This window comes from Protopterus annectens, chromosome 1.part2 (assembly GCF_019279795.1).
Source record: "Protopterus annectens isolate FY-2018-M chromosome 1.part2, PAN1.0, whole genome shotgun sequence".
In the NCBI taxonomy this organism is placed as follows: Eukaryota; Metazoa; Chordata; order Ceratodontiformes; family Protopteridae; genus Protopterus; species Protopterus annectens.
The window spans coordinates 1,228,715,826-1,228,739,415 of record NC_056727.1 but is presented as its reverse complement, the minus strand read 5'-3'; the positions used below and the strand labels follow the sequence as shown (position 1 = coordinate 1,228,739,415).

Genomic DNA, 23,590 nt, shown 5'->3' with positions numbered 1-23,590 from the left:
TTAGATGCCAGGTCCTTACTATTGATCAGTCAATGTCATGTATCCTAGTCACAGAATCCATAGACAAATTCTCACCACTATACCCAAAGAAAACTATCCTACAACAAAAAGACTGTAAATGGAGGAATCAAAAGACCAACAAAAGCAAAGATCTATGTACCTGTATGAAACTTATGAGGCCCAATGAAAACTATCTACAGCTTCCTATGCTATTTAACAAATATGCAACGATGCCATATATGAAATCCAAATATATTAACACTTGCAATGGTTCTGAATTTTTATGTTGGGGGTTAGTAAGAAAAGTTAAAACTTTATCTAATATTCAAGTGACATGTAATGGTCAACAAATGAAATGCCAACTGTCACGTGGGGACTACAAGGTGAAAATAATAGAAATGCTACAATTTTACCCCCCCCAGCCCCAAGGGCTAGATGTAACCCAAAAGGCTAGCAGTGGTTTGACAATCCCTATTCACAACAGGCCCTTGGGTGCATTTTTTTAAGTGCTTTACATCTCAGGTAACTGAACATTTTTGAAATAAAAAGGTAATAAAATGAATAGAAGTAAGATCCTACCTTCCACTTCCAAGTAAACCTCCATGCAGCCAGAAGAGTGATTAGAAGGTAGCAAACAAGCACTGCCCTTCAAATGCCACCATTAGCTGCCAAATGGCATTTGAGGAGGGCTCTCCGTTTATACCAGAGCCGACTGTGGAGGTCGATGAATTATAAGCAATGGTTCTGTACATGGATAAACGTGCAACTACCACCCCCCCCAAATGAGCGGAGAACTCTACACACAAAGATCCACTGATCAGTGAACTGAACAGCTTTTAGATCATGCTACAGACAGAATTCCACTAAAATAAATGAAGAGCACAATAATGTACTGTAAATGATAGCAAATAAACACACCCCATTATAAAAAACTCTTCACAATCTCTCTGTAAATAAAAGTTGCTAGCAATACAATGCTGGGATAAAGACAGAAATTTTACCAAGACAATGGATTTCTAAGCTATAGTACCAAAATTAGACTAAAACAAGGCATGGAAAAAATCTGTGTACCTGACAGAAGAAAGCATTCAAAATTATACTACATTTACAGCACTTTTTTATTTTTTTTTTTATTTTGACAGTCCATATGCATTTCATGTACTCTTAGCTTTGTGCCCTAGGTCATGGCTAGGAACTACCAGCAAATGATCAGTTTGCTAACAGAGCTAACATGCAAATAAAACAATGTAACAGACCCAAAAGATAGTTCAACAGCTCTAAAACTCACCTGGAGCTTGTTACTGGTCATCTTAAAATAAAATTCATCTGGATTTTTTTCCAATGCTTTTTTCTGAAGAGCTTTGAGTTTATTTTGCTTTTTGTGGTATTCTCTAAAATAAAGTAATACCCAAATAAGTAACAGTATTTTACATACAACCAAACCTAAAATATCCATTCAGTCAGAAATGCTGCAGTTAGGCTTTACACAGTTGTCATCCCCCCCAAGAGCTTGTCATGCCTATCACCTGGGGTCTTCTCACCTCCTGATATCCATTTTCCATCTTCTTTTCTAGCAGAGCATCCCATAGTGTTATCATCCTTTAAATGGAACAAAACCTTCATTTTTTCCCATAATGAATCTATCTCCCTCAAGGCAGTTCAACTGTCTTCTCTCAGATCTTTTCCTCTCCTTGACCTCACAATAACCTCAGACCCCTACTTCTCCAACGTATACATATCAAAACACCCCTAACTGTATCAGAAAGGAACTTTTCTACCTATATCACCCTTTTCCTGTAGCCCTTATATTACATCATGTCTTCTAAGATAATAAAACTAAATCTAGTACTCCAAGTGGCATCACGCAAGAGTTCTATACGGTATTAGGAAGGCCTTTGTACTTCTGAGGTCTAACCCTTCACAATATCCATTGCATCTTGTTTGCATTCTACATTCCTGTTTCACCTAGTCAATCAATTTAGCTTGGATGGAAAGAAGACTTCAAGATCCTGGTATTTTCTCCCTCTACTAGTTGCCACCTCAACCTAGCATGTACCACTAATTGAGCTCTGGTGTATAAATTACTTTATACTTCCCTAAATGAACTGCAACTGGTCAGTTCAACACATACAGAGGAGGACATATCCAGTCTTGGTACTGCCACAAACAATCCTGTCAGTTTACCTCCTGGCCGCTACCACAGTATGAAAACACTGAGCATCTTGACTCATTACAACCACCTGTGGTGCTCCACTTACCACATTCATCTATGCCTACATAATAACGTGGTTAGATCCCACTGTAACTGTCATCAAATAGATTAACACTAGGGGCCAAGTTACCTCGGCATAAGATGTAATAACTAGAGAACTGTATGCTGAAACACTTTGGTATGTTTTTATTGCAAAATCACAAAACTTACGATTTCAAAATAAACACCATTTTCTCATCCTTAGAGCACTTCAGGGACATGTATTTCTTTATTTGAATGTGCCAATAACACAGTTACACTAAAACAATCTCAAAATCAACCAAGAAATAATACATCATGCTTTTTATTAGCATGCCATCTCATCTCCTTCCCTCTCACATAGTAAGAAGTTATGGCTAGCCAGCCTACTACCTTTTGCTGCAAATAAGCACCTACACAGCAAATACTGATATCCGCTGCATGCAAGCAGCTATCAATCTCTCAGTATTTTTACAGACATCTCGGAATGGAGCAGATTCTCCAGTTTTCAGCAGCAGTTTTCTTGTGAAGAAAAAACAAAATAATGGCAGAACACCTGAAAAAAAAATTGTGAGGAATTAGCAGTACATTCTGCCCACAGCAACAATCCACTTTCTTTTCTCATGAAAGTGGCAATCAGAGAATGGATGCACATACGAGGAACAAACGTTGCTCCTCTGAGGAGAGAAGGACGTGCTCTCAGAAAATAAGTGTGGTTACTTTGGACAATAAGGAGACAGGCTCTGCATGGTGTCTGCGTCTGCGTGTTTACGCTCACACACATACCAAACGAGCTGAAATACATTACTGGGGCCACAATTTCTTTCAACTAATCACAGTCAAGCATTACAGATGTACTTGCCAGTGGTTATTCCTGGTACTGGTATGTATGCATGAAAGCAGCCAACTGTTGATCTGGTTTGTCAGAGGCAGAGTGAAATATGCAGAAATACATTACATTGGGCAACATTTCTTTTGCTTAACAGTCAAGCAACAAACATGTACCAGTCAGAAAATACAGTTCTGTAATTAACTTACCATAAAAGCAATGTTTGAATGATCACTACTGCAATAGCCTAAGCTATACAGGTAGATTACCATAGCTTGGAACAAATGAGAGGTAGAAGGAGAAGGGTCCTAGCAAAGCCTGACCTAGACCTGGAGAATAAATCTAACTTGTAGTGCTTTGTAAAAGAGGACAAAGTTGCTGCCCACTGCCATCGGTAACCCTAATTAAATCAGTCTCAGAACTCATTTGTCTAAAATAATCTGTGTCAAAGACAGAAATGGATATTCAAACTTTCTGCAAAGGGATATAAGGGTTTATCAAGGTGGGAGGGCAAGGTCTCTTACATAGTCAGTCATTCTGAATTGACAGTCTTCTGTTATAGGAGGCTCCTGCTTTATGGAACCTCCCTGCCATTGTTTTGAAACATCTGCTTACCAGCATTTTCCTAAGACTGTTTTGTTCCTTGCCAAAGCTGGACAAGTGAGCAGAAATTCCCTCGGAAAACAGACGAGAGCTGAAAAATTTTAGGTTCATAAGACAATACTAGAGATCTCTTTATCAGTTTACCCCCTTATCACATTTTTTAAAAAACCCTGCTGCTGCAAAGTCCAAAAACTAAAATTCTATCCAAAGGTATATTTAAAATTTCATTGTTTATAGTCCCTGGAAAAATATAAGAACGAAGCCAAGAAAACCTCCTCATAGTATCAGTGGCACAAAACCTGGATGTAACTTCTACAGTGTTAAACACACCGAGTAGGAACCTAAGAAACAGAAACTAAACCATACAAAGCAGATTTTTCATCACAGGAAGGAAATGCAGAGAAAACGTTCACAATAAGTCAGAATAAACTAGCATAGGAACCTAACAATTCAAAATTCTAAAAAAAGTTGTAGAAGCATAGACCCCCCCCCCCCAAACTTATCAATTGTTTTACCATCCTTGTCTGAAGTAGAAGAATTAGAATTAAAAAATGCTTGGCAACACAGCTCAGTTAACTAAAGTTGCAGATGCTGGGACAGGTCTGTGATGAATGTACAGAAACGTGAAATACTGAGACAGTCTTTCCTAGATGAAGCACGCTAGTGATCAGGGAAAACACAGGCTGTGACAAAAACATCCTCCAATGTTGACAGCACTGGAGGGGGGGGGGGGGGTCTGGGAATTCCAATTGTGACAATTCATAGTATTTTCTGAGGGACTGAGAAACCTGGTTCTCCCACTGAAAACAGAATCAGAGAAAGAGAATCCTTGGCATGGAGATACAGTTATTCTCTCTTCAAAGCCTGAATCACAAACCTATGGAGAAAAACCTGTATCTGTACTATCACATTCTTCTCTAGGCTAATATTCTGGCGATGTTGCAGTGTACTGGCTCACCGGCAGTTACACACAGGAGTGGGTGTGGCCAGGGTGATTGACAAGTATGTCTGTGAAGAGGAATGGAAATGAGGCATGATTGGCATGCCATGCATATTACCCTGTGACATTATGCATATAATGAATGTAGATGGGCAACTGACTACTGTACCTCCCTGATAATCGAAAAATAGGGATGCTTGCATTTTTCTTTGGTTTCTTTACATCAGACGTGTCCAACCTGCAGCCTGCGGGCCGCATGCGGCCCTCAGAGCTCTTCCATGTGGTCCTCAACCTCTAACTGCAACATCGATGTACGCATGCCCCAAAACACTTGTGACCTGTAATGCTAATTGTCAGTGTGTGCATGTGCCAAAGCACCCTTCTAGTTTGGTTTTTGTGCCAAAAAAGGGTCAGTGTGTTTACGTCATTATTTTGTGCCAAACAATCAGTGTGTGTGTTCTCGCTGAAGAGGAACTCGTGTATGGATTTGCCGCCATTGCCTTTGAAAGGGACAGCACTTACCTGTGTTAACAGGTAAGTACGGAGTGAGTCAGTGCATGCATGAAAGCAGAAATGTATGCGCGAAAGTAGAAGAGTGTGCGTGTATATATATATATATATATATATATATATATATATATATATATATATATATATACATATATATATATCAGTGTATATGTGTGCATGACAGACAGAGACGCATGCACAAAGAGGCTAACAATGATCAGTCTACCTACTGAACACAAACAAGTTAGCTCACAAATATATCGTACATTAAAAGTACACTTACATTAAATTGCAGCTTTCCTGACAGGGACAGTGCTGTATTGCTCTTAACTGTACGGATTTTCAAAGCACGTCTGGATTTTTGCCTCATCTTCCAATTTGTCTCTTTTGCTTAGGAAATAAAAGTAGTCATCCAAGAAAATGCAATTCCAAGGAGTAAGAATGAGACAACGGCCTAGGGTTAATGGGTCAGTAGTGGATTGACTATGTGGGACTGTAGCATATAAAGTTGTATTGCTTTTTCAGACAAACAAAAAAGCACCTAGTACTGTTTTTTCATTGGTGGGTTCTTAGCAGTGGTACAACAGTAAGCATAGCTTTGGTGGATCATCAATACTGGCAAATCAAGTGAGCACAATGTCATTTTTTTAAATGTTGTGGGTTTTAGTGTGTATGTGTGTGCTTATGTGTTGGGAGTACTGCAACAGTAGATGATTATTAAAGACAGAGACTTACGGACTGTGGAGAATATTTTTCTTCGTTTCAAAACCTGACACTTGGGTACACATGCCAAAAGTAGATTTTTTAAGACATAGCTTCTTGCCATTTACAGTGGATGGATATTTACATTTAATGGACAATGCTAGCAGTATTAGCGTGGGCCTGTGGGGTTCTGAAGGATGCCAAGTCTACCACTGTCAATGTCTTGTAAAGTGACCTGGAAATGGATATTGGGATGTTACTAAAAAAATATAGTAAGTGGGCTTAGAAATATAGTTTAATTACACAAAGTGTACTTTCAATTTACAGGACATAATTTAATTTATTTCAGGTAGTCCAGGTTCTGGTAGATTGTATACCATTAAACTTAATTAGGGAGAGCCATCATTCTAGGGGAATAAGTAGCCCTAGTTTCAGTGAAAGCTCTGTGGTTGCTTGCAGGTAGGAAGTTGCAGGATGTTGATGCAATGTGTTTTATTTATTATTTTAATGCATTTGTCATGTCAAAGCATGGTTTTCTTTGTTGCAAAGAAGGCAGGACTGAATGAACCATATAATGTTTAACTGACAATGATGGGATAAAAAGATTATAAGTGATGTATAATGTTTGCAGCTACAGTTGTTTCAATGGTGTCTGTGATGCATAACTATTTTTGGGCCTGTGTCACACTTTTATTTTTCACTTTGTCCAGATTTCTTGCTCTAAGGTTGAGAGGTATGGTTCCATACTAAATCAGAAGGTTGTATTTATCTTGGAAGACTTTTCAGCATAATTATGAGAAACAGAGCCTTTTTAATATCTCTGCTTATTTCCAGTATAAACTGCCATGTAACCTTGCAAATAACCTTATTAAGCTACTTTACTTCTTTTGGAATTGACAGGTATGATTCATCGGTTCAGACGTAAGCATAGAGTGCTAATGAGACTTTGATTTCTTGCAGCAGTCTGTGGTTTACATATCACAATAACTTTTCTGTATTTCTGGGTGTGTAATCAATTTAACAGTTTTAAAGATGTTTTCCAAAAAAAAAATAAATACATAATAAATAATCCTCTCTACACTTTGAGCTATTGACAAAGTCTGGGAATTTGTTTTTTTTTTTTTAAAAAAAGGTCAGCATTATAGCTCAGTAAACTGTCAGTCTGTGAATAACTTCTGCACAAATTAAAATGTCTGAATGTCAAATGGCTTTAGATTGGAGGGAGGTTTATTTTTATTTTATTTTACATTTGTTTACCGGGAATGTCCGACTGGACACAGGTTCATTTTCAGCGGAGGCCCGGGGAGAAAAGCTCCAAAAATAACACAAAACAATATAATATAATACATGAGAGAGAGAGAGAGCAAATCATAGATGTAGTACGCATACAGTACGGCAGAGATTGCATCTCATAACAGTGAATCATTGAGGTACAGAATAAACTTAAACATTTTTTTTTTTTTTACAGTTATAATTACAGCAAGGCAAATATCAATGAGTTAACAAGTTTTCAGGAGAAAGCTGCTTGTACATAGCTGAAGCTCCGAAACAATCTTTTGGTATGGATTAACCTGGGGATTGACACAAATTATATGTTTACACCAGTATGTAGCATTATCTTAAAGAGTATATGGTTTTCTTATCGATTTACTTTTTGCCGAGCAGTTGTTTGTTTATTTATTGATGGTCCTTTTGGTGGTGGGAAATTGCATGGATGACTCCATCTCTATTATGATTTTTTTTTCAGATATTTTGACTTCCAGACAATTTCATTCAGTGAGTGGGGGTCATGTGATTACTGAGGTTGCCTATTTTACAGGTAGGGTCTTGGATATGTGTGTGTGTGTGTGTGTGTGTGTGTGTGTGTGTGTGTGTGTGTGTGTGTGTGTGTGTGTGTGTAAGAAAGAGAGAGAGATTTAATATGTAAACTGAATATATTTTTTGCAAATGGAATTCTTAGTTAAACAGGCCCCTCTTCTTGGGCAAGTAGACATGGAGTAACCAATATTAGATCTTAGCCATCCAGCTGGGAAAAGTTAGTATGTGGATTTTCCATCTGGTTTGATGAAGGCTATGCTACTTACCCAAGGACTACATTTCTGGCTATCCATCCAGTTGTCGTGTTGCTGAACTACATTGTTTGATAATGAGAGGAGTTTTTTTTTTCAGAAGCTGAAGGTTTTTGTGTCAAGAACCAGTCCATACAAAGTGGCTTGTTTATGTTGCAGTGAAGACTGTGGTCTTTGTAGTAAGCGTTTTAAATATAACCAGTATTTCTGAGGTAGAGGAAGTCTCTTAAGGCAGGATCTTCCTTAGCATGGAAAGCAAGCCAGTGATGAAATTTATAGGGGCCAGTGAGAGACAGAGGAAAACAATAAGTTTTTTAGTCTGTGTGGATAAGCTAAGTGAACTTAGTCCTTTGACCGTTTTTTGTCAGAAATGGTTGTAGTCTTTCTTTTGGCACGGTGTTTTGCTGAGGCACATGCCAAAAGGGGCACTGCACTCAATAATGGCTCTTGTAAAGGAAGAATACAGGGATGTTATGACCTTCTTGTACCTGGATGAGATACCCTTACTAATGAAGTGGGCCATGTAAAAAGCTTTCCATACAACAGAGACAACGTGGTGGTCAAAAGTCAGGTATCTATCAACCTGGGTGCCCAAGTACCATACGACTGATTGCATACTTACAACATTGTTATTAATGTGATAATTTGTGGTGACATCACTTTCCTCAAACGGGATGATGATGCATTTTTTGGCATTTAGCTTGAGGCCATATTTCTGGCACCAGTTATTTGTTTGGGTGAGATCCTCTTGTAGCTTATTCAGAATTGTTTTATTAAGTCAGTAATGTGAATTCTTTATTTTATTGTGAATTTGTTGGGTTATTTTTGTGGATTATAGTATTGTAGGACTGCTGATGTTCATAGGTTCATAGGTTCATACTAGGCTATCTGCCCAGGGGCATTTATAAGCCTAGCCCATAGTTATGTGGCTTTCGCCACCCCTTTAGTTTGAAGAAAACTATGCCTATTATTTTGCTGTGCCTCTGTCAAGCAGTGACACTGAAGTAATCCCTGGGGTATATCTGCGATCTCCCATCCATTGGTCAAGATTCCTCTTGAACAAGGCCAGCGAGGTGCTCTGCCTCACATGTACCGGGATGTTGTTCCACAGCATAGGGAGTCTCTGGGTGATGAATCTGTCCCTCCAGCACGTTCTATTAATAACTGTGTCAAGGTTTAAGTCTCCCGCCCTTGTGGTTCTGAGGGATCTAGATTTTTTGAGGTGAAGCATATTCATCAAATCTGGGTTTGACATGGCCTTGTATGTCAGGCACAGGTCACCTCTGAGCAAGCGGTATGCGACTGAATAGAGCTGGAGTTCTTTCAGTCGGGCAGCATAAGACATATTTTTGAGACCCTTTATCCTTTTGGTGAGGAACTTTTGGGGCCTTTCCAGCTGCTGCAGGTGTCGGGTCAGATACATTCCGAATGGGGAACTGTACTCAATCATTGGTCTAATGAGTGATGAGTACAGGGGGACGATGACCTCCCTTGATCTAGATGTGAATCCCTTTATGATCAGGTGGGCAATGTAGAAGGTCTTCCTAACTACTTTAGCAACGTGAGTGTCAAACGAAAGGTTACTGTCAACCTGGGTCCCCAGATCCCTGATAACTTCTTCTGTGCTCAGTGGATTGCCACCTATATGGTAGCTAGGGGTAACCTTGTTTTTCCCGAAGGGTATGACTATGCATTTCTTGGTGTTTAACTTTAGGCCATGGCTCTGGCACCAGTTATCCGTTTGTGAGTCCCTTCTGAAGGATATCTGTGTCAGATGTGTTTTCGACTATGGCGCCCAGTTTGCAGTCATCTGCAAACTTTGTCAGCCATAACCCTCCTGTGTTTGCTTGTACTTCAGAAAAGTAGATGCCAAACAAGAGTGGACCCAGGACTGAGCCCTGTGGGACACCACTTGTGACAGGCTTTGAGTCTGACATGGCGCCAGCAACTCTGACCCTGTGGGTTCTGTCACTTAGCCAGTTTGCAACCCATCTTGTGATGTATGGGTTTACATTCAAGCTGATGAGTTTTTCGATGATACCTGAGTGGGGTATTGTGTGAAGGCCTTTGCCAGGTCGAGGTAGGCTGTAGGGCCTGCCTTACCTCCATCAAGGCCCTGGGTGACTGTTTGAAAAGTCAACCAAGTTTAAAGGCATGATCTGCCTTTGACAAAGCCAAACTGGGTTGGATCCAAAGTCTGCAAGTTCCCTATGTCTTTATTTATGAGTTCCATTATGATCCTCTCCATGGCTTTGCAGATAAGGCTTGTCAAGCTAATGGGACGGTAATTTCCAGGGTCGGTGGAGGCACCGCCCTTGTGTAGTGGGACCACAGTCGCCATGCGCCACTCCTTGGGTACGTATCCTGAGGTGAGGCTAAGATTAAACAGTTGTCCTAACTGCGGGTTTCATTCCTCATTGAGTTCGTGGAGCACACAGCCGGGGACACCATCCGGTCCCATGGATGCTGTGTTTTTTGCCTTGGAGAGAGCAGTTCTCACCTGGGCTTTAGAGATGTTTGGGGGGCTACAATCCTCTGGTATAGATATCTCTCCTTTTGGGGGGGGAGAAGTTTGCACTGAACCTGTCAGCCAGTATGTTGGCAATGTCTGTAGGTTCAGTAATCTTCACATCATTTTGAACTAATTCTGAGCATATCTGGGAGTTTCCTCCTAGGTTTCTAACATAGCTAAAGAAGGCCTTATGATTGTCTTTCGAGTCCTTGGCGATCTTTCTCTCAAAATTTGCCTTGGATGATTTTATGAGAGCTCTTAGTTTTTTTACTTATAATGATCAAAGGTGTCTTACCTTTCAAGGATTTTGCTCTATCTTGTAGTAGCTTCCTCCTTTTGTTGTAGAGCTTGTTTATGGCTGGGGTCCACCAGACTGGACGCTTGCCTTTGGTACAGAGAGTCTTAGTTTTGTTTGGGATTGCCTGATCCATGCAGTCCTGTAGGTGCTGGTAGAAGGCATTTGTAAGTGATTCAGCGGTTTGAGTAATGTTTACCACCGGCTCAGGGGCCTTAAAGGAGACCACACTAGGTTTTAGAAGTGTGAAGTCGGCTTTTGAGAAGTTTTTCACTGTGGTCTTTTTTATTTCAGGTGGAGGCGGGATGAGGACCTCCAGCGAGATTAGTTTATGATCTGATCTCACCAGTGAGGGGTATACTTCCGGTGTTGAACATTGTGATCCCATGTTCGTGATGATGAGATCAAGTATGTTTTCTCCTCTTGTGGGGATGGTGACTAGTTGTTCCATGGCATCTGAGTTTATGAACTCCAGGAACCTTTGGGCTAGAGTGTTTGGGCTTGAGTAGTGTTCCCAGTCTATATTAGGGTAGTTGAAGTCACTTAGTATGATGGTGTTTGGAGATACATTTATCCCCTCCAGTGTTTTCAGGAAGGCCATGTGAGGTTCCTGAGTTTGAGAGGGTGGCCTGTAACATGCTACAAATTGCAGAGCAGTCTTGCCTATGGTTAATTGCACCTGGATGGTCTCCGATGCATCGTGCTTGCCACCAACCTTGAGGTGTGGGTGTCCTTTATGAATATGGACACCCCCCCCTCTCCTTTCTTGGTGTTGTCCGGATTTTGGGGCCGGAACGCATGATATGAGGTAAAACCCGATAGTGCTGGGGTGCTCTCAGGAGCCTTGAACCAGGTTTCTGTCACAGCACAGACATCGATGTTCTCCATACTGAGAAGGTCCTCGAGTGCGTGCATCTTGAGATTGAGACTTCTGGCAATGAGCAGCATTACCCTTAGTTTTTTTCCTTTTTTGTGTTCTAGGGTGGTAGGTTTAGAATTTGGCTAATTCTTACAATAGAATCTATGCAAGAATTAGCCAAGAGCAACAACTATTTATACGGGCACCCCAGACAGCAACCTGGCTAACAGAAAAAACAATGTGCCTACTTAAAAGTTAACTTGCAAGCTACCCTAAAATTATAGGTCAACAACTTTCTTCTGCCGACGCATCTATAAACTGGAATTGATGCAGTTTATAGTCACTCAGAAAACTCAATTATTGCAATAAAACAAAAGGGCAATAAAAGAAAGTAATATGGAACAAAGGATCACTTGTTGTTAAGGTTGTAGTGGAGAACTGTGAAAAGGGGAAGAACCCAAGGAAAAACCATGATAGTATCCCAACATTCACGGATAAAAGAAAGAATGCTTAAAAATGTACAAGATACACCCTACACTGATCCACTACATTACAGTGACCATGAAACAGTGGCAGACCACTCTGAAATTAAGCCATGATTAAGGACAAATCATCCCAGGGGGACTGTCACGCCCTTAACCCATTAAGCTGTCTAAACAGCTTAGGCTATGGCTATAATTTGGCTCAAAAAAAAAAAAAAAAGTACACTTTCCTCTGTCCAAAAGTCTCAGACAATATAAGAATGTCATTTGGTCTTGATAAATGTGCAAAAGCAACCTTTAAAAACAGGTACATGTCAAGCAGAGCACCTCATTGGCCATCTTCAAGAGAATTGAGTGGATGAGAAATAGAAAGTTCACCCCAGGGATCATTTCAGTGGCCCTACTGGACAGAGGCACTGGGAAATAATCAGGCAGCATTTTGTCAAGGAATCCTTTGGGCTAGGCTTATAAAGGCTCCAGGGCCATTAGCCCAGTACACTCCTATGAACCTATGAAAACTGCAGCACCACGAAATCAGTACTTTGAACAAGAATGTAAAGAACTTTAGCAAGAGGGAGTGTATAGATATTTGGGAATTGAAGGATCAATAAAGCATGAACAAATATGAATAAAAAGGTAAAAATACCTCAGAAGACAAATTAATTTGTAAACAAGGATGCTTCATGCTCAATTTTTTTTTTTAAATTTTATAAGAGTGCATAACAAGATTATATACCTCCCATTCTGAAGATTACATGTACATATCTGCAGCTGTGGGACTGCACATATCTGCTGACCAAGTTCCATAGTGAAAGTCTTGGGAGACACGAATAAATTTAAGATGACTTTTTAATCTAGTAAAAAAGATACCAGCATCAACATTTTACGTAGCTGGACTGCTGGAGTGGTTTTCCCAGTGAGAAACGCTAGTGCTGTAGTGAATATCTGTTTATTTGTTAAAAAAAATAAATATATATATATATATATATATATATATATATATATATATGGGTCTACTGTATAAGTTAGAAAATACACTTCTTCGAACTCACACAGACCCTGGGTTACACGAATTAGAAGTTATGCACCTACCATAACGTTCCATGTTAGTTGCCTTCTCTCGCCTTCTTTCTTGCTGGATGGGTTCGGAGCCGATCCTCGGCTCCGACTCGGCACTTGCTTTAGCTTGAGAACTCCTTTTACCAGCTCGAGGCAACCCTATATCCCATGATGCAAGGCGGAACTACCTCAGACCTCGTTTGGTAGCTAACCTACCCTGCTAAAGACTATCCTAACATAATTAGGAACATAAGTTCCTAATAGAAGTCCTCATATGAAGGCTCAGGAGGAAACAACCTAATAGGAACTCTTCAAGATCTGTCCAGGCCAGGGGGAAGGAGGGAGGGTCGCAAGAAAGAAGGCGAGAGAAGACAACTAACATGGAACGTTATGGTAGGTACATAACTTCTAAATGTTAAGTTGTCAATCTCGCCTTCATTCTTGCTGGATGGGACGGCGTCCCTAGCACCTGTATCCCGGGTGGCTCAATGGAACAGACTCTTGAGAACTGTGGAACCAAAACTGGCCCTATCTCTGGAGGCCAAGTCCAACTTGTAATGAGAGACAAAGGTATGAGGCGTGGCCCAAGTAGCTGCTGCACAAATGGTATCAATGGGTAGTCTATCCTGAAAAGCTGCAGAAGTGGATAGACTCCTGGTTGAGTGTGCTTTTGGCTTAGAAGATAGCTGTTTGCCTCTGAGAGAGTACACATAGGAAATGGTGGAAGTCAACCATCTGGATAAGGTCACTTTAGAAACTGGAAGACCCATCCTGTTTTCTGCATAGGAGACAAATAATTGGTCCGATTTTCTAAATTGTTTAGTTCTATGCAAATAGTACCTGAGCTGACGATGGACATCCAAAAAATGCAGTTTCTGTTCAGCTCTGTCGGAATAGTTTGGGAAAAAGACTGGTAGATCTATAGATTGGTTAATATTGGTTTGAGACACGACTTTGGGGAGAAAGGAAGGGTTAGTTCTTAATGATACCCTGTCCTTATGAAAAACCAAATAAGGTGAACGAATGCAGAGAGCCTGAATCTCTGAAACCCTTCTTGCAGAAGTGACAGCCAGTAAAAATATAGTTTTCCAGGTCAATAACTTCAAAGAGCATGAAGCAGGCGGTTCGAAGGAGGTAGTATCAAGGATGCCAACATTAAGTTTAGATCCCATTGCGGAGGAGGATGCTTTATAGGTGGTTTTAGGAGAAAAACTCCTCTCAGAAAGGCCTTGCATAATCTATGAGACATAATGTTATTGTCATGCAAGCCAACATGATACTTGGAAATAGCAGCCAGTTGTACTTTGACTGTAGATGACGAGGATCCTGAATGAAAAACCTCCGCCAGGAAATCTAAAACAGAATGTACAGGAGCAGTAAAGGGATCAATATTTCTGGAATTTGCCCAAATAGAAAACGCCGCCACTTGCTAGCATAAACAGTCCTAGTGGGCGACTTCAAAGAAGACACTAAAATGTCTCTGACTGAGTCGGAAATCATCGGTAGCCTGGCTAGGGAAGGAAGTGGAGCAACCAAGCAGTGAGGTTGAGAGAATGAATGGCCGGTGCTGCTGACCCGACTGGTGGATCAAGAGATCCGGAACTGGGTCCAGATGCCAGGGCTGCACCAGAAGGTGACGATGCAGAGACGGAAACCAAATTTGTCGAGGCCAATATGGAGCAATGAGGATCAATTTGGCTCTCAAAACGGTGGCTTTCTGAATGACTTGTGGAATCAAGGGAAAGGGAGGAAAAGCGTACAGAAGTCCCGAGGCCAATCATGGGTTAGAGAGTCTCTCAGGGGTTGGCCTGGAAGGGAAAGAGAGTGAAATAATCTGGGCACTTGTTGTTTTGAGGAGTAGCAAAAGATCGCAACAAGGGTGCCCCACTTCAGAAAAATCTGATCCACTACAGATTGATTGAGAGACCACTCGTGAGGCATCAGAATAGATCTGCTCAGCCTGTCCGCCAATAGGTTGGACCTGCCGGGGATGTGCGTTGCTATCAGAAACCGCTGAGAAGAGATCGCCCATTGCCAAAGTCTGAGAGCTTCTCAACATAACGGATAGGACCTGGTTCCGCCCAGTTTGTTGATGTACCAGACCACGGACATGTTGTCCGTTTGTACTGCAATAGTCCCCGTGGGAAGAAAGTCGTCGAGGGCTTGCAGCGTTAAAAGCACTGCTCTCATCTCCAGGACATTTATGTGCAGATGGTATTCTGTGGGTTGCGACGTCCGATGGACCATCCTGCCCTGATAATGCCCCCACCCGATCAGAGAGGCATCTGTAGTGACTGTGGCAACTGGAGGAGGGAATAAAGGGTCGGCCCTGATGAAGAAGAGGGAAGATATCCACCAGTTCAGATGAGCCCTGCGACTGTGTGACTAAGATTTCGTGCCTCATCGGGAGACTGTGGTACGACCACTGCGTGAATAGCATCCACTGCAGAAGACGCATGTGGAAGCGAGCCAGTGGTAGAAGAACAATGGCCGCAGCCATAAGACCTAGAACCTTCAGTATAAATCTGGCTTTGATCTTGTTGCTTTGCAATAGAAGCGAACCAATTTTGGATGTCCAGAATTCTTTGATCTGTTAGTCTGGCTAACATTTTGACGGTGTTTAATTCTGCGCCTATAAAGGTGATAGATTGGCAAGGCAGCAGAGAAGATTTTTCGAAATTTACTGAAATTCCCAAACTCCTGCAAAGCTGTAGAGTGTAGTCTCTGGACTGAAGAAGCTGACACTTGGTGGTGGCGGAGAGGAGCCAGTCGTCCAAGTAGGGAAACACCTGGAATCCTTGATGTCTCAGGTGAGCTGTGACCACTGCCATGCATTTGGTAAACACTCTGGGGGCTGAAGTGAGGCCAAAGGGCAGTGCTCTGAATTGGTAATGACTGGTCCCTAGCCGAAAGCGGAGAAACCTTCTGGAGCGTCTGTGAATCTTTATGTGATAGTACGCATCCTGAAGGTCTATAGAGCACATCCAGTTGTCCTTGCCCAGAAAGGGCAGAATGGACTGAAGCGTGACCATCCGGAATCTTGCCTTCTTGACAAATCTGTTTAGATTGCTCAGGTCTAATATTGGTCTTCAATCTCCCGTCCTTTTGGGGACCAAAAAGAATCTCGAGTAGACGCCGGATCCTACCTGGTCTGCCGGCACTGTCTGGACGGCTCTTTTTTCTAGGAGTTTTGAAACCTCCTGTTCTGCCAAATCCCTTTGACCGGGTGAGATGTCTGGAAGGGATTGTAGAGGTACGGGAAACCTTTCGAAGGGGATTTTGTAACCCTCTGATATAATCGACTGTACCCACATCTCTTGTGATAGGGATTGCCAGGTTACTGGGTACAGTGAAATCCTTCCCCCGACTGCCTCCAAGGGTGGACAGTCGGGCAACACCTCAGGGATGTTGAAAGGGCTTCTCAGGAAGAGACTCCCTGTTGCCCTGGTTCTGAGGACCCCCCCTGCCTCTAGGGCGGCGTCTATTGTTACCCCTCTGCCTCTGGGGTAAACTGACCACGTGCGTCCGGTGTAGCTCCTTGGGCTTTACGGAACCACATCTTCCCCCCCTTCTGACCCTTGCGATATGGTCTAGAAGGAGTGGAAAATTGGACTCCAACGGCAGAAAGAGTTTTACCGTCCTGCTCACACCTGGTCAAGGTATCCTTCACCTGAGGTCCGAACAAAGCCGAACCATCAAAGGGGGTATTAGTGAAGGACGCCTTAAAGGGGTCCGCAAAATTACAAAGCCACATCCAGGCTTGGCGTCTAAGAGTAACTCCTGTGCCTGCGGCCCTGCTCGCTCCATCGGCCGCATAAGATATGAGCCGCATGGAGGAGTTAGATATGGAATTCAGGATAGCAAGCTGCGAGGCAATCTTTTCTTGAGCCCCAGCAGCAGAAGGATCCTGGACTACTTCACCCAGTTCTTTGAGAACATCTCGTTGAAGCCTGGTGAAGTGACAAAGATAATTCAGCGAACGCATAGCAAAGGTCGCTGAAGAAAACATCCGCTTTCCATACCTGTCCATGGTCCTAGAATCCTTGTTAGGAGGATGGACAGGTACTGAAGGATCCGCCAGTTCCTTCTTAGTGGCCGCCGCCACCACCATAGCATCCACAGAGACACCCTTGGAAAGGAACTGTTTGTCCGAAGGGGCCGTGATGAATTTGGATGGTCTTCTGGGGACAGGTTCCACAGAATCTGGAGCTGCCCACGCCTTCCGAGCCACTACCTGCATAAGTGGGTTGAAAGGCGGAGACACCCAGGAGGTGGAGGGTCGGGATCCAAAAGCCTCCAGGTATACAGACTCATCCTCGGAGGGGTCAATGGAGGGCCAATTCCCCCTCTGAGGAGCTCAAGGATGTCTGAAAAGGAGACATCCTCAGAGGGGGACCGTGGGGAACCCTCCGACTCATCTAAGTCGGTATCAGATGTAGTAGACTCAGGGGAGTCTGTGTTTCCTCTTACACGTCCTCTTCCGAGGGGGTTCCCCTGCAGGATCAGGAGAAACCTCAGAAGAGGAAGAAATTCCCAGTAGGGAAACCTGGGGCGATGGATCCCTGGGCCTGAGAGCAAGAGACGTCTGCAGGCACTGATGAGGGAGGAGCTAGAGGGATGGACCGTTGACCAGGCTCAGAGGCCAGGACACTCCTCATCACCTCAAAGGCTCCCCTCCTCGGGAGGCCGGAATATCCCCGCTCGAAGAAACAGGAATTCCCGGCTCCAATGAGAGGGAAGGCTCCGAGGCCGATGTCGGCGCCGAGCTTACCAAAGACGAAGCCCCGAGAGGGAGAGCGGGGTCGGACAAGGGTCCAATGCCACTAGCCCCCTCGGAGCCGACAGTGGAAACCCGACGACCGGATCCCTCCAAGGAAGGCCTCAAGGAGGAGATCGGAGCCGAGGACGATGGAGCCGAAGGATGTATCGGCTCCGGCATCAAAACAGTCGCTGTCCCGAGAAGCTCCGGCTCCGAACTCTGGTGTGGAGTCGGAGGAGGAAGTTCAAGGGGTAAGGCTATAGCCGAAGTCTGTTGAGACGGGCTATGGAGCATTTGGGCCAGTGCCTGAGACTTCAACAGCCTGCTTACCACCCTCTCTAAGTCGTGGTCAGACAGCCTGGAAGATCTCGAAGATCGGCTCCGATGGCTCCGCTCCGACAAAAGAGGAGACCCGGGCCGAGTGGATACTCAGTATCGAAGGGGACCGAGATCTCTTTCGGGACGAAGCCATCGGAGCCGAAGTCCCCTGAACTCCAGATGGAGCTGAAGGTTTCTTGGCTCTGATGCTGGATAAGGTGTCGGCTCTAGCCGGAGCCGACAAGGCCACAGTAGAGAAGGTATCGGAGCCAGCCGGCGAACCTACTACTTTAATGGTAGATGCATCGGTTCCAGCGGGCGATCTCGCCCGGGCGGAGCCACCGGAGGAGGCTTGGATACTGAAGCCTGAGCCTTTGGTGGCTTAGAAGGTTTCCCAGACCCTGCTTTAGAGGGAGAACCTTCTGGCTTAAGTAAGCCACGGAGGATAAGCTTATTCCTCCTTTCCTGCAGGACTCTCTGGCTAAAAGAGTGACACAAAGCACAGGAGTCCTGCAGGTGCAAAGGCCCCAGGCAATAAACACAAGAAGTGTGACCGTCTGTCAGAGACATTTTCTGACAGCACGAGTCACACTTCTTGAAGCCTGAGACCTTGCCTTCCCTAGACATATCCTAGGAGGAAGTAACACACACAAACACCAACAAACACACAAAATTAATCCCCTACACACAACACACAGGAAGGGATTAACCAATGGGGTTTTAGGCCTAACTAAAACTTTATACTAAAGGTTATAAAAAGGGTTATAAAAGTTTGAAAACAAGGGAATAGGGTGGGCTGTAATTCACTACAGACTATACTATGAATAAAAGGGGAAAATAAAACCCTAACTAAGCTTTTCTGATTTTACCAAGAAAATCACTTACCTCAGCTGGCAAAGGAGACCTCTTTCGCTAAGCGGCAAACGAGATCTGAGGTAGTTCCACCTTGCATCATGGGATATAGGGTTGCCTCGAGCTGGTAAAAGGAGTTCTCAAGCTAAAGCAAGTGCCGAGTCGGAGCCGAGGATCGGCTCCGAACCCATCCAGCAAGAATGAAGGCGAGATTGACAACTTAACATAGTGCACTTTCGCGAAACCTGCTTCAGCGAACGGGCTACTACTGACTTTAGTGCAGTAGTTACAGACCTTAGGGTTAGGGCGCGGGTCATGGTAAGGGGATAGCTAGCAGGGCTATCCCTTTACCATGACCCACGCCCTAACCCTAATGTCTGTGACTACCGCACCACAGTGGAGGACAGGCTATCCTCCACTGTGGTGCAGTAGTCACAGACCTTAGGTTTAGGGCACGGGTCATGGTAAGGGGATAGCCCTACTAGCTATCCTCTTACCATGACCCGCACCCTAAGCCTAAGGGCCGTAACTACTGCACCACAGTGGAGGACAGAGCATGTTTTCCTGCTGTCCTCCACTGTGGTGCGATCCGTTCGTTGAAGCGGAGTTCGCGAAAGTGCACTTTCGCGTAACTGAGCGGTCTACTGCTCTTTTTTGAATATGGGGTATTCGATGAAAAGCAGTAGACCCATAGATATATATATATATATATATATATTAACTAAGATGTTAGAGCTAACTGTTAGATTAGAGAATTAGAATTAGAACGAGAATTAGAATTTTAAGGCAAATATTACGCATTTATTACATTTATTCATTGTTCAAATGCACCTACAATACAGCCAGGAGTTTGACTGTGGTCTTCCACAGCGACAAAAGAGTTAACTATATGATATATTTTAAATGCGGCCTAAAGACCATTTCTGGTCACTCAATGCGGCCCCAGCAAGCCAAAAGGTTGGACACCCCTACTTTACATTTTTATTAGGTTTCTTGTTCTGCAGCCTCTAGAAGTTGTTTGATAAATGACAGCATGACTACAGTTCCTACATGTTACTTTTCTTCAATGAATCATATATCTACAACGTACACTTACTTGGTGCTACATATGGGATATATAGTTAACCAACTCTTAACTTTATTTAGGAGAATAAGTCTACCAGAACAAGTACGAATCTGAAGACTATAATCACAAACTGGGTTTTCTCCAATATGTACTGCTCAAATAATACTCTGGTTCAAAAGAGCCCACAAAAGGGAAGGTACGCAAGTGAGTGACAGTTCTAAAGTTGCACAGCAGTTACATGTTTAGACAGACACTGTCTTACAGGCACCAGACAATTTAAAGAAGTATAGAGCCAGGAATATTTACATTCAAACACTCCACTTCAGTTGACTTTTGAAATCGTGAAGTAAAACTATAGATTAGTGACCTTGTATTTAGAAACTTCAGGGTCATTTTTACTGACCTAAATCCAAAAATTCAAATGCTGCACAAGCGTCCATGTACACTGAAATAAACACAAGGATGCATTTCCAAAAAAAAAAAAATCTGGGAAGCAAACCTCAGGAATACTACACCAAAAAGAAAACGTGCTACCAAAGTATACAAGTTATCCACACAAAATGCAGCAGAAATGGGTCTTAACACACCAAGTAACTTGAAAAGTGACAAAGATGGGGTTTTGCTGGGGCCAAAGTTTGAGCTAAATATTAATGAGGTCTTTTTTAAAAACCTCCTGGGAAGTGATTGCTATGCAGGCTATACATGTTATTCCCAATATGTTCCTATGTCTTATAATTGGCAGATACATACATGTGCAAAAGGGCTATGTTGTAGTGTACTGGCTAATGCATGATGATGAATGAAGAATGAATATTCATATGGGTGAAAACCACATCTTAATGAATACTCATTAGTACAGAGTGACAGGTAACTAGCTAGGCGGGGTTTGGGCGGCGTTTGCTACTGTGCATCTGGTAAGCCAGTACACTACAACATCACCAATTGTCTTAAATCTTTGGGAAAAAAGAAATCCCCTTTTCTCTTAACAAAATCCACTTGATAAGGTCAACAGCCTGTACAAGACCCCGAAACAGACAAAGCATTCCTGTCCAGTGAAACTGGAGCAGGAGAATACATGTGCTTCGTTTTCAGTCTCACTTTGACAGAAAAGTCAGAACAAACACAATGGTAGCAACAGTTTCAAAAGTGCAATCCCATTTAAAAGTACAGTAAAGTCATGTGACAGTCAATAAAACACACACATATTCCTAGCTTAAAACATAACCTTCTTCGACAGAAAAAAACAAATTTAAACATTAAAATTGTACATGGAAGATCTCTCCCAAAGGGAACATATCTGACCAGCAAAGGAAGAGCACAAGCTGACAGTCAGTCCTCAAAAGCCTGCAAACTGGTGCTCACTTCAGCAGCAGGAAAGCTCTGAAGGGCCTGGCACTCAAATCTGATTTTATGTTTTAGTCAGCTCACCTCAAGCTAACAGTTTGGGCTCATGGAAGGTGCCCTGAAGCTTTGGAAGCTGGCTGGCTGTTAAATCCTATGCAGAATATAACCCATTTGCTTATGCTACTGCAGCAGTGATCAATAAAAGATCATCTCTATTTTTTCCTTAACAAGGGGAGAAATTATGTGCAACAGTACTGAACACTACTGTAAATTGGACCACAGTAATGCCTTTGATGTGGTTTATAAGGGACAGTACAAGTATATTCTGAAGAAGGGGGAAATCTGTTAAATTGTGATTCTGTGTTTTTTTTTTTTTTATTTTTGTGAACAACTTATGTGAGGAGGTGTACCCTTATCAGGTCAACATACACTTTAGTGTACATTGTATACTACTGAAAGAGGTGAAACTAGTGCTTGTAGTACTTTAGAACACAACTGTAATTTCCTCCCTGGTCAAATCAGACAACAACTTAATCACACTCACCAAAAAACTGAAGCATGAAATATCTACTAATACTTTGCTATTTAAAAATGATGTGATGGCTAATCTACGAACACTGGTTAAATTCAAAAGCCCCTTCCATCTTGGATAACTCCACTGCATATGTGGAATCCTTCACTGTCAAATTTTTTGCACATTTTTGTGCAGCTATTAGCATCTCTCCCCCTTAGAAATAAATGCAATGCTATATTCTAAAATAAACCTCTATGGTGGTACCTAAATCTAAACAGGCACTATAATAAAATAAAAACTATTGCACACAAAAATAAATCCAATTCTCAAGATGCCAAAAATTTCTTGCTAAACAAAACAAGGAATTCAAGACCTTGACCAAAACCAAACCAGCCATAAAACCACAAAACCCTCTTTAATTATGTTAAAATGTCTGAAATAATCCTTAACGCTGTGAAGAGCCAACAGTAAACAATATTAGATACTCAAATCCAGAGGACTTAGCCAATCTACTAGCAGTCAAATTTGGTTTAAACTTCACCTCCCCTTTCCCTTCCAATATTCGCAGATCACATACCCACACATACAATCCCACTCAAAAATCACCCAAGAACAAGTTCTTACTGCGCAAAGGCAAACAGCACTACATCTGTGGGTCCTTATAACATATAAAGCAAGAACAACCAGTTAAAGGTGGCAGAGTAAAACCAAACTAATGTATTAAAACGCACAAGACAGAAGATAAGCACTTTCACTCTCACACACTATGCGCTTCATCAGATCTGCAAAGTAAGAATTAAACAAGCACTTAAACAACAAATCTTTGAAAGTGTTACTTTGTTACAAACCTTTTCATAGGAATGTACTGAAATCCATTAGGTTTTGTACCTACCCTTGCAGAACTGTAACACCTGTATGCATTTTCACAGTAGCATGAAATCTACACTCTATACATCCTATCCCTGGTAGATCTTATGATTTTCAATTTTATGCTGATTGCAAGAGTTGAAATTTTGTATACCTATGATTTTGTGTGTTGTGCAATAGCAACTACGTTGGCAAAACCTACAGGTCTTTAAAAGAAGATATACGTGAACACTTGAATGAAATCAGGATACTTGATACCAGAAATGTTCTTCTTTCGGCTTTTCCTGGTTAGGGGTCACCACAGCGGAACTCCGGTCCGCTAATGATTGGCAGTAGATATTTACGGTGTCGAGGTGCCAGCTCGACACCCAACCTTCAACGAAGGCATGCCCATTTCACACATGTCTTTCGAGCACCACTCGACCGCGGGGAGAACATGCAGACTCCACACAGAAGGCGCTCCAGCCGAGAATCGAACGGGAGAACCTCTTGCTGTGAGGAGACATCGCTACTGCTGCACCACCGCGGCAGTATACTTGATACCAGAAATACATTGAGTAAACATGTTCTTAACAGTAGTGAGGAATGGACCCTTTAAAACCTCTACTCAAATCAAGTGCTCTTACTATGTAACTTTGTATTTCAGTGCTTGTTTAACTTTTACTTTGTAGATCTGATGAAGTGCCTAGTGTGTGAGTGTGAAAATGCTTATCTTCTGCCTTGTGCTTTGTAATAAATTAGCTTGGTTTTACTCTGCCATGTTGGACTGGTTGTTCTTGT

The 23,590-nt window shown here is 42.5% G+C and overlaps 1 protein-coding gene across 1 annotated transcript in view; it reads right to left on the bottom strand.

The window, feature by feature from the left end:
• Positions 1–23,590, bottom strand: part of UTP11 (UTP11 small subunit processome component) — a 264,149-nt gene that overhangs the window by 185,112 nt on the left and 55,447 nt on the right. The window contains exon 3 of the mRNA XM_044060088.1: positions 1,289–1,391. Within this exon, the coding sequence (XP_043916023.1) occupies positions 1,289–1,391 (103 nt within the window). The remainder of the gene's footprint in view (positions 1–1,288; positions 1,392–23,590) is intronic.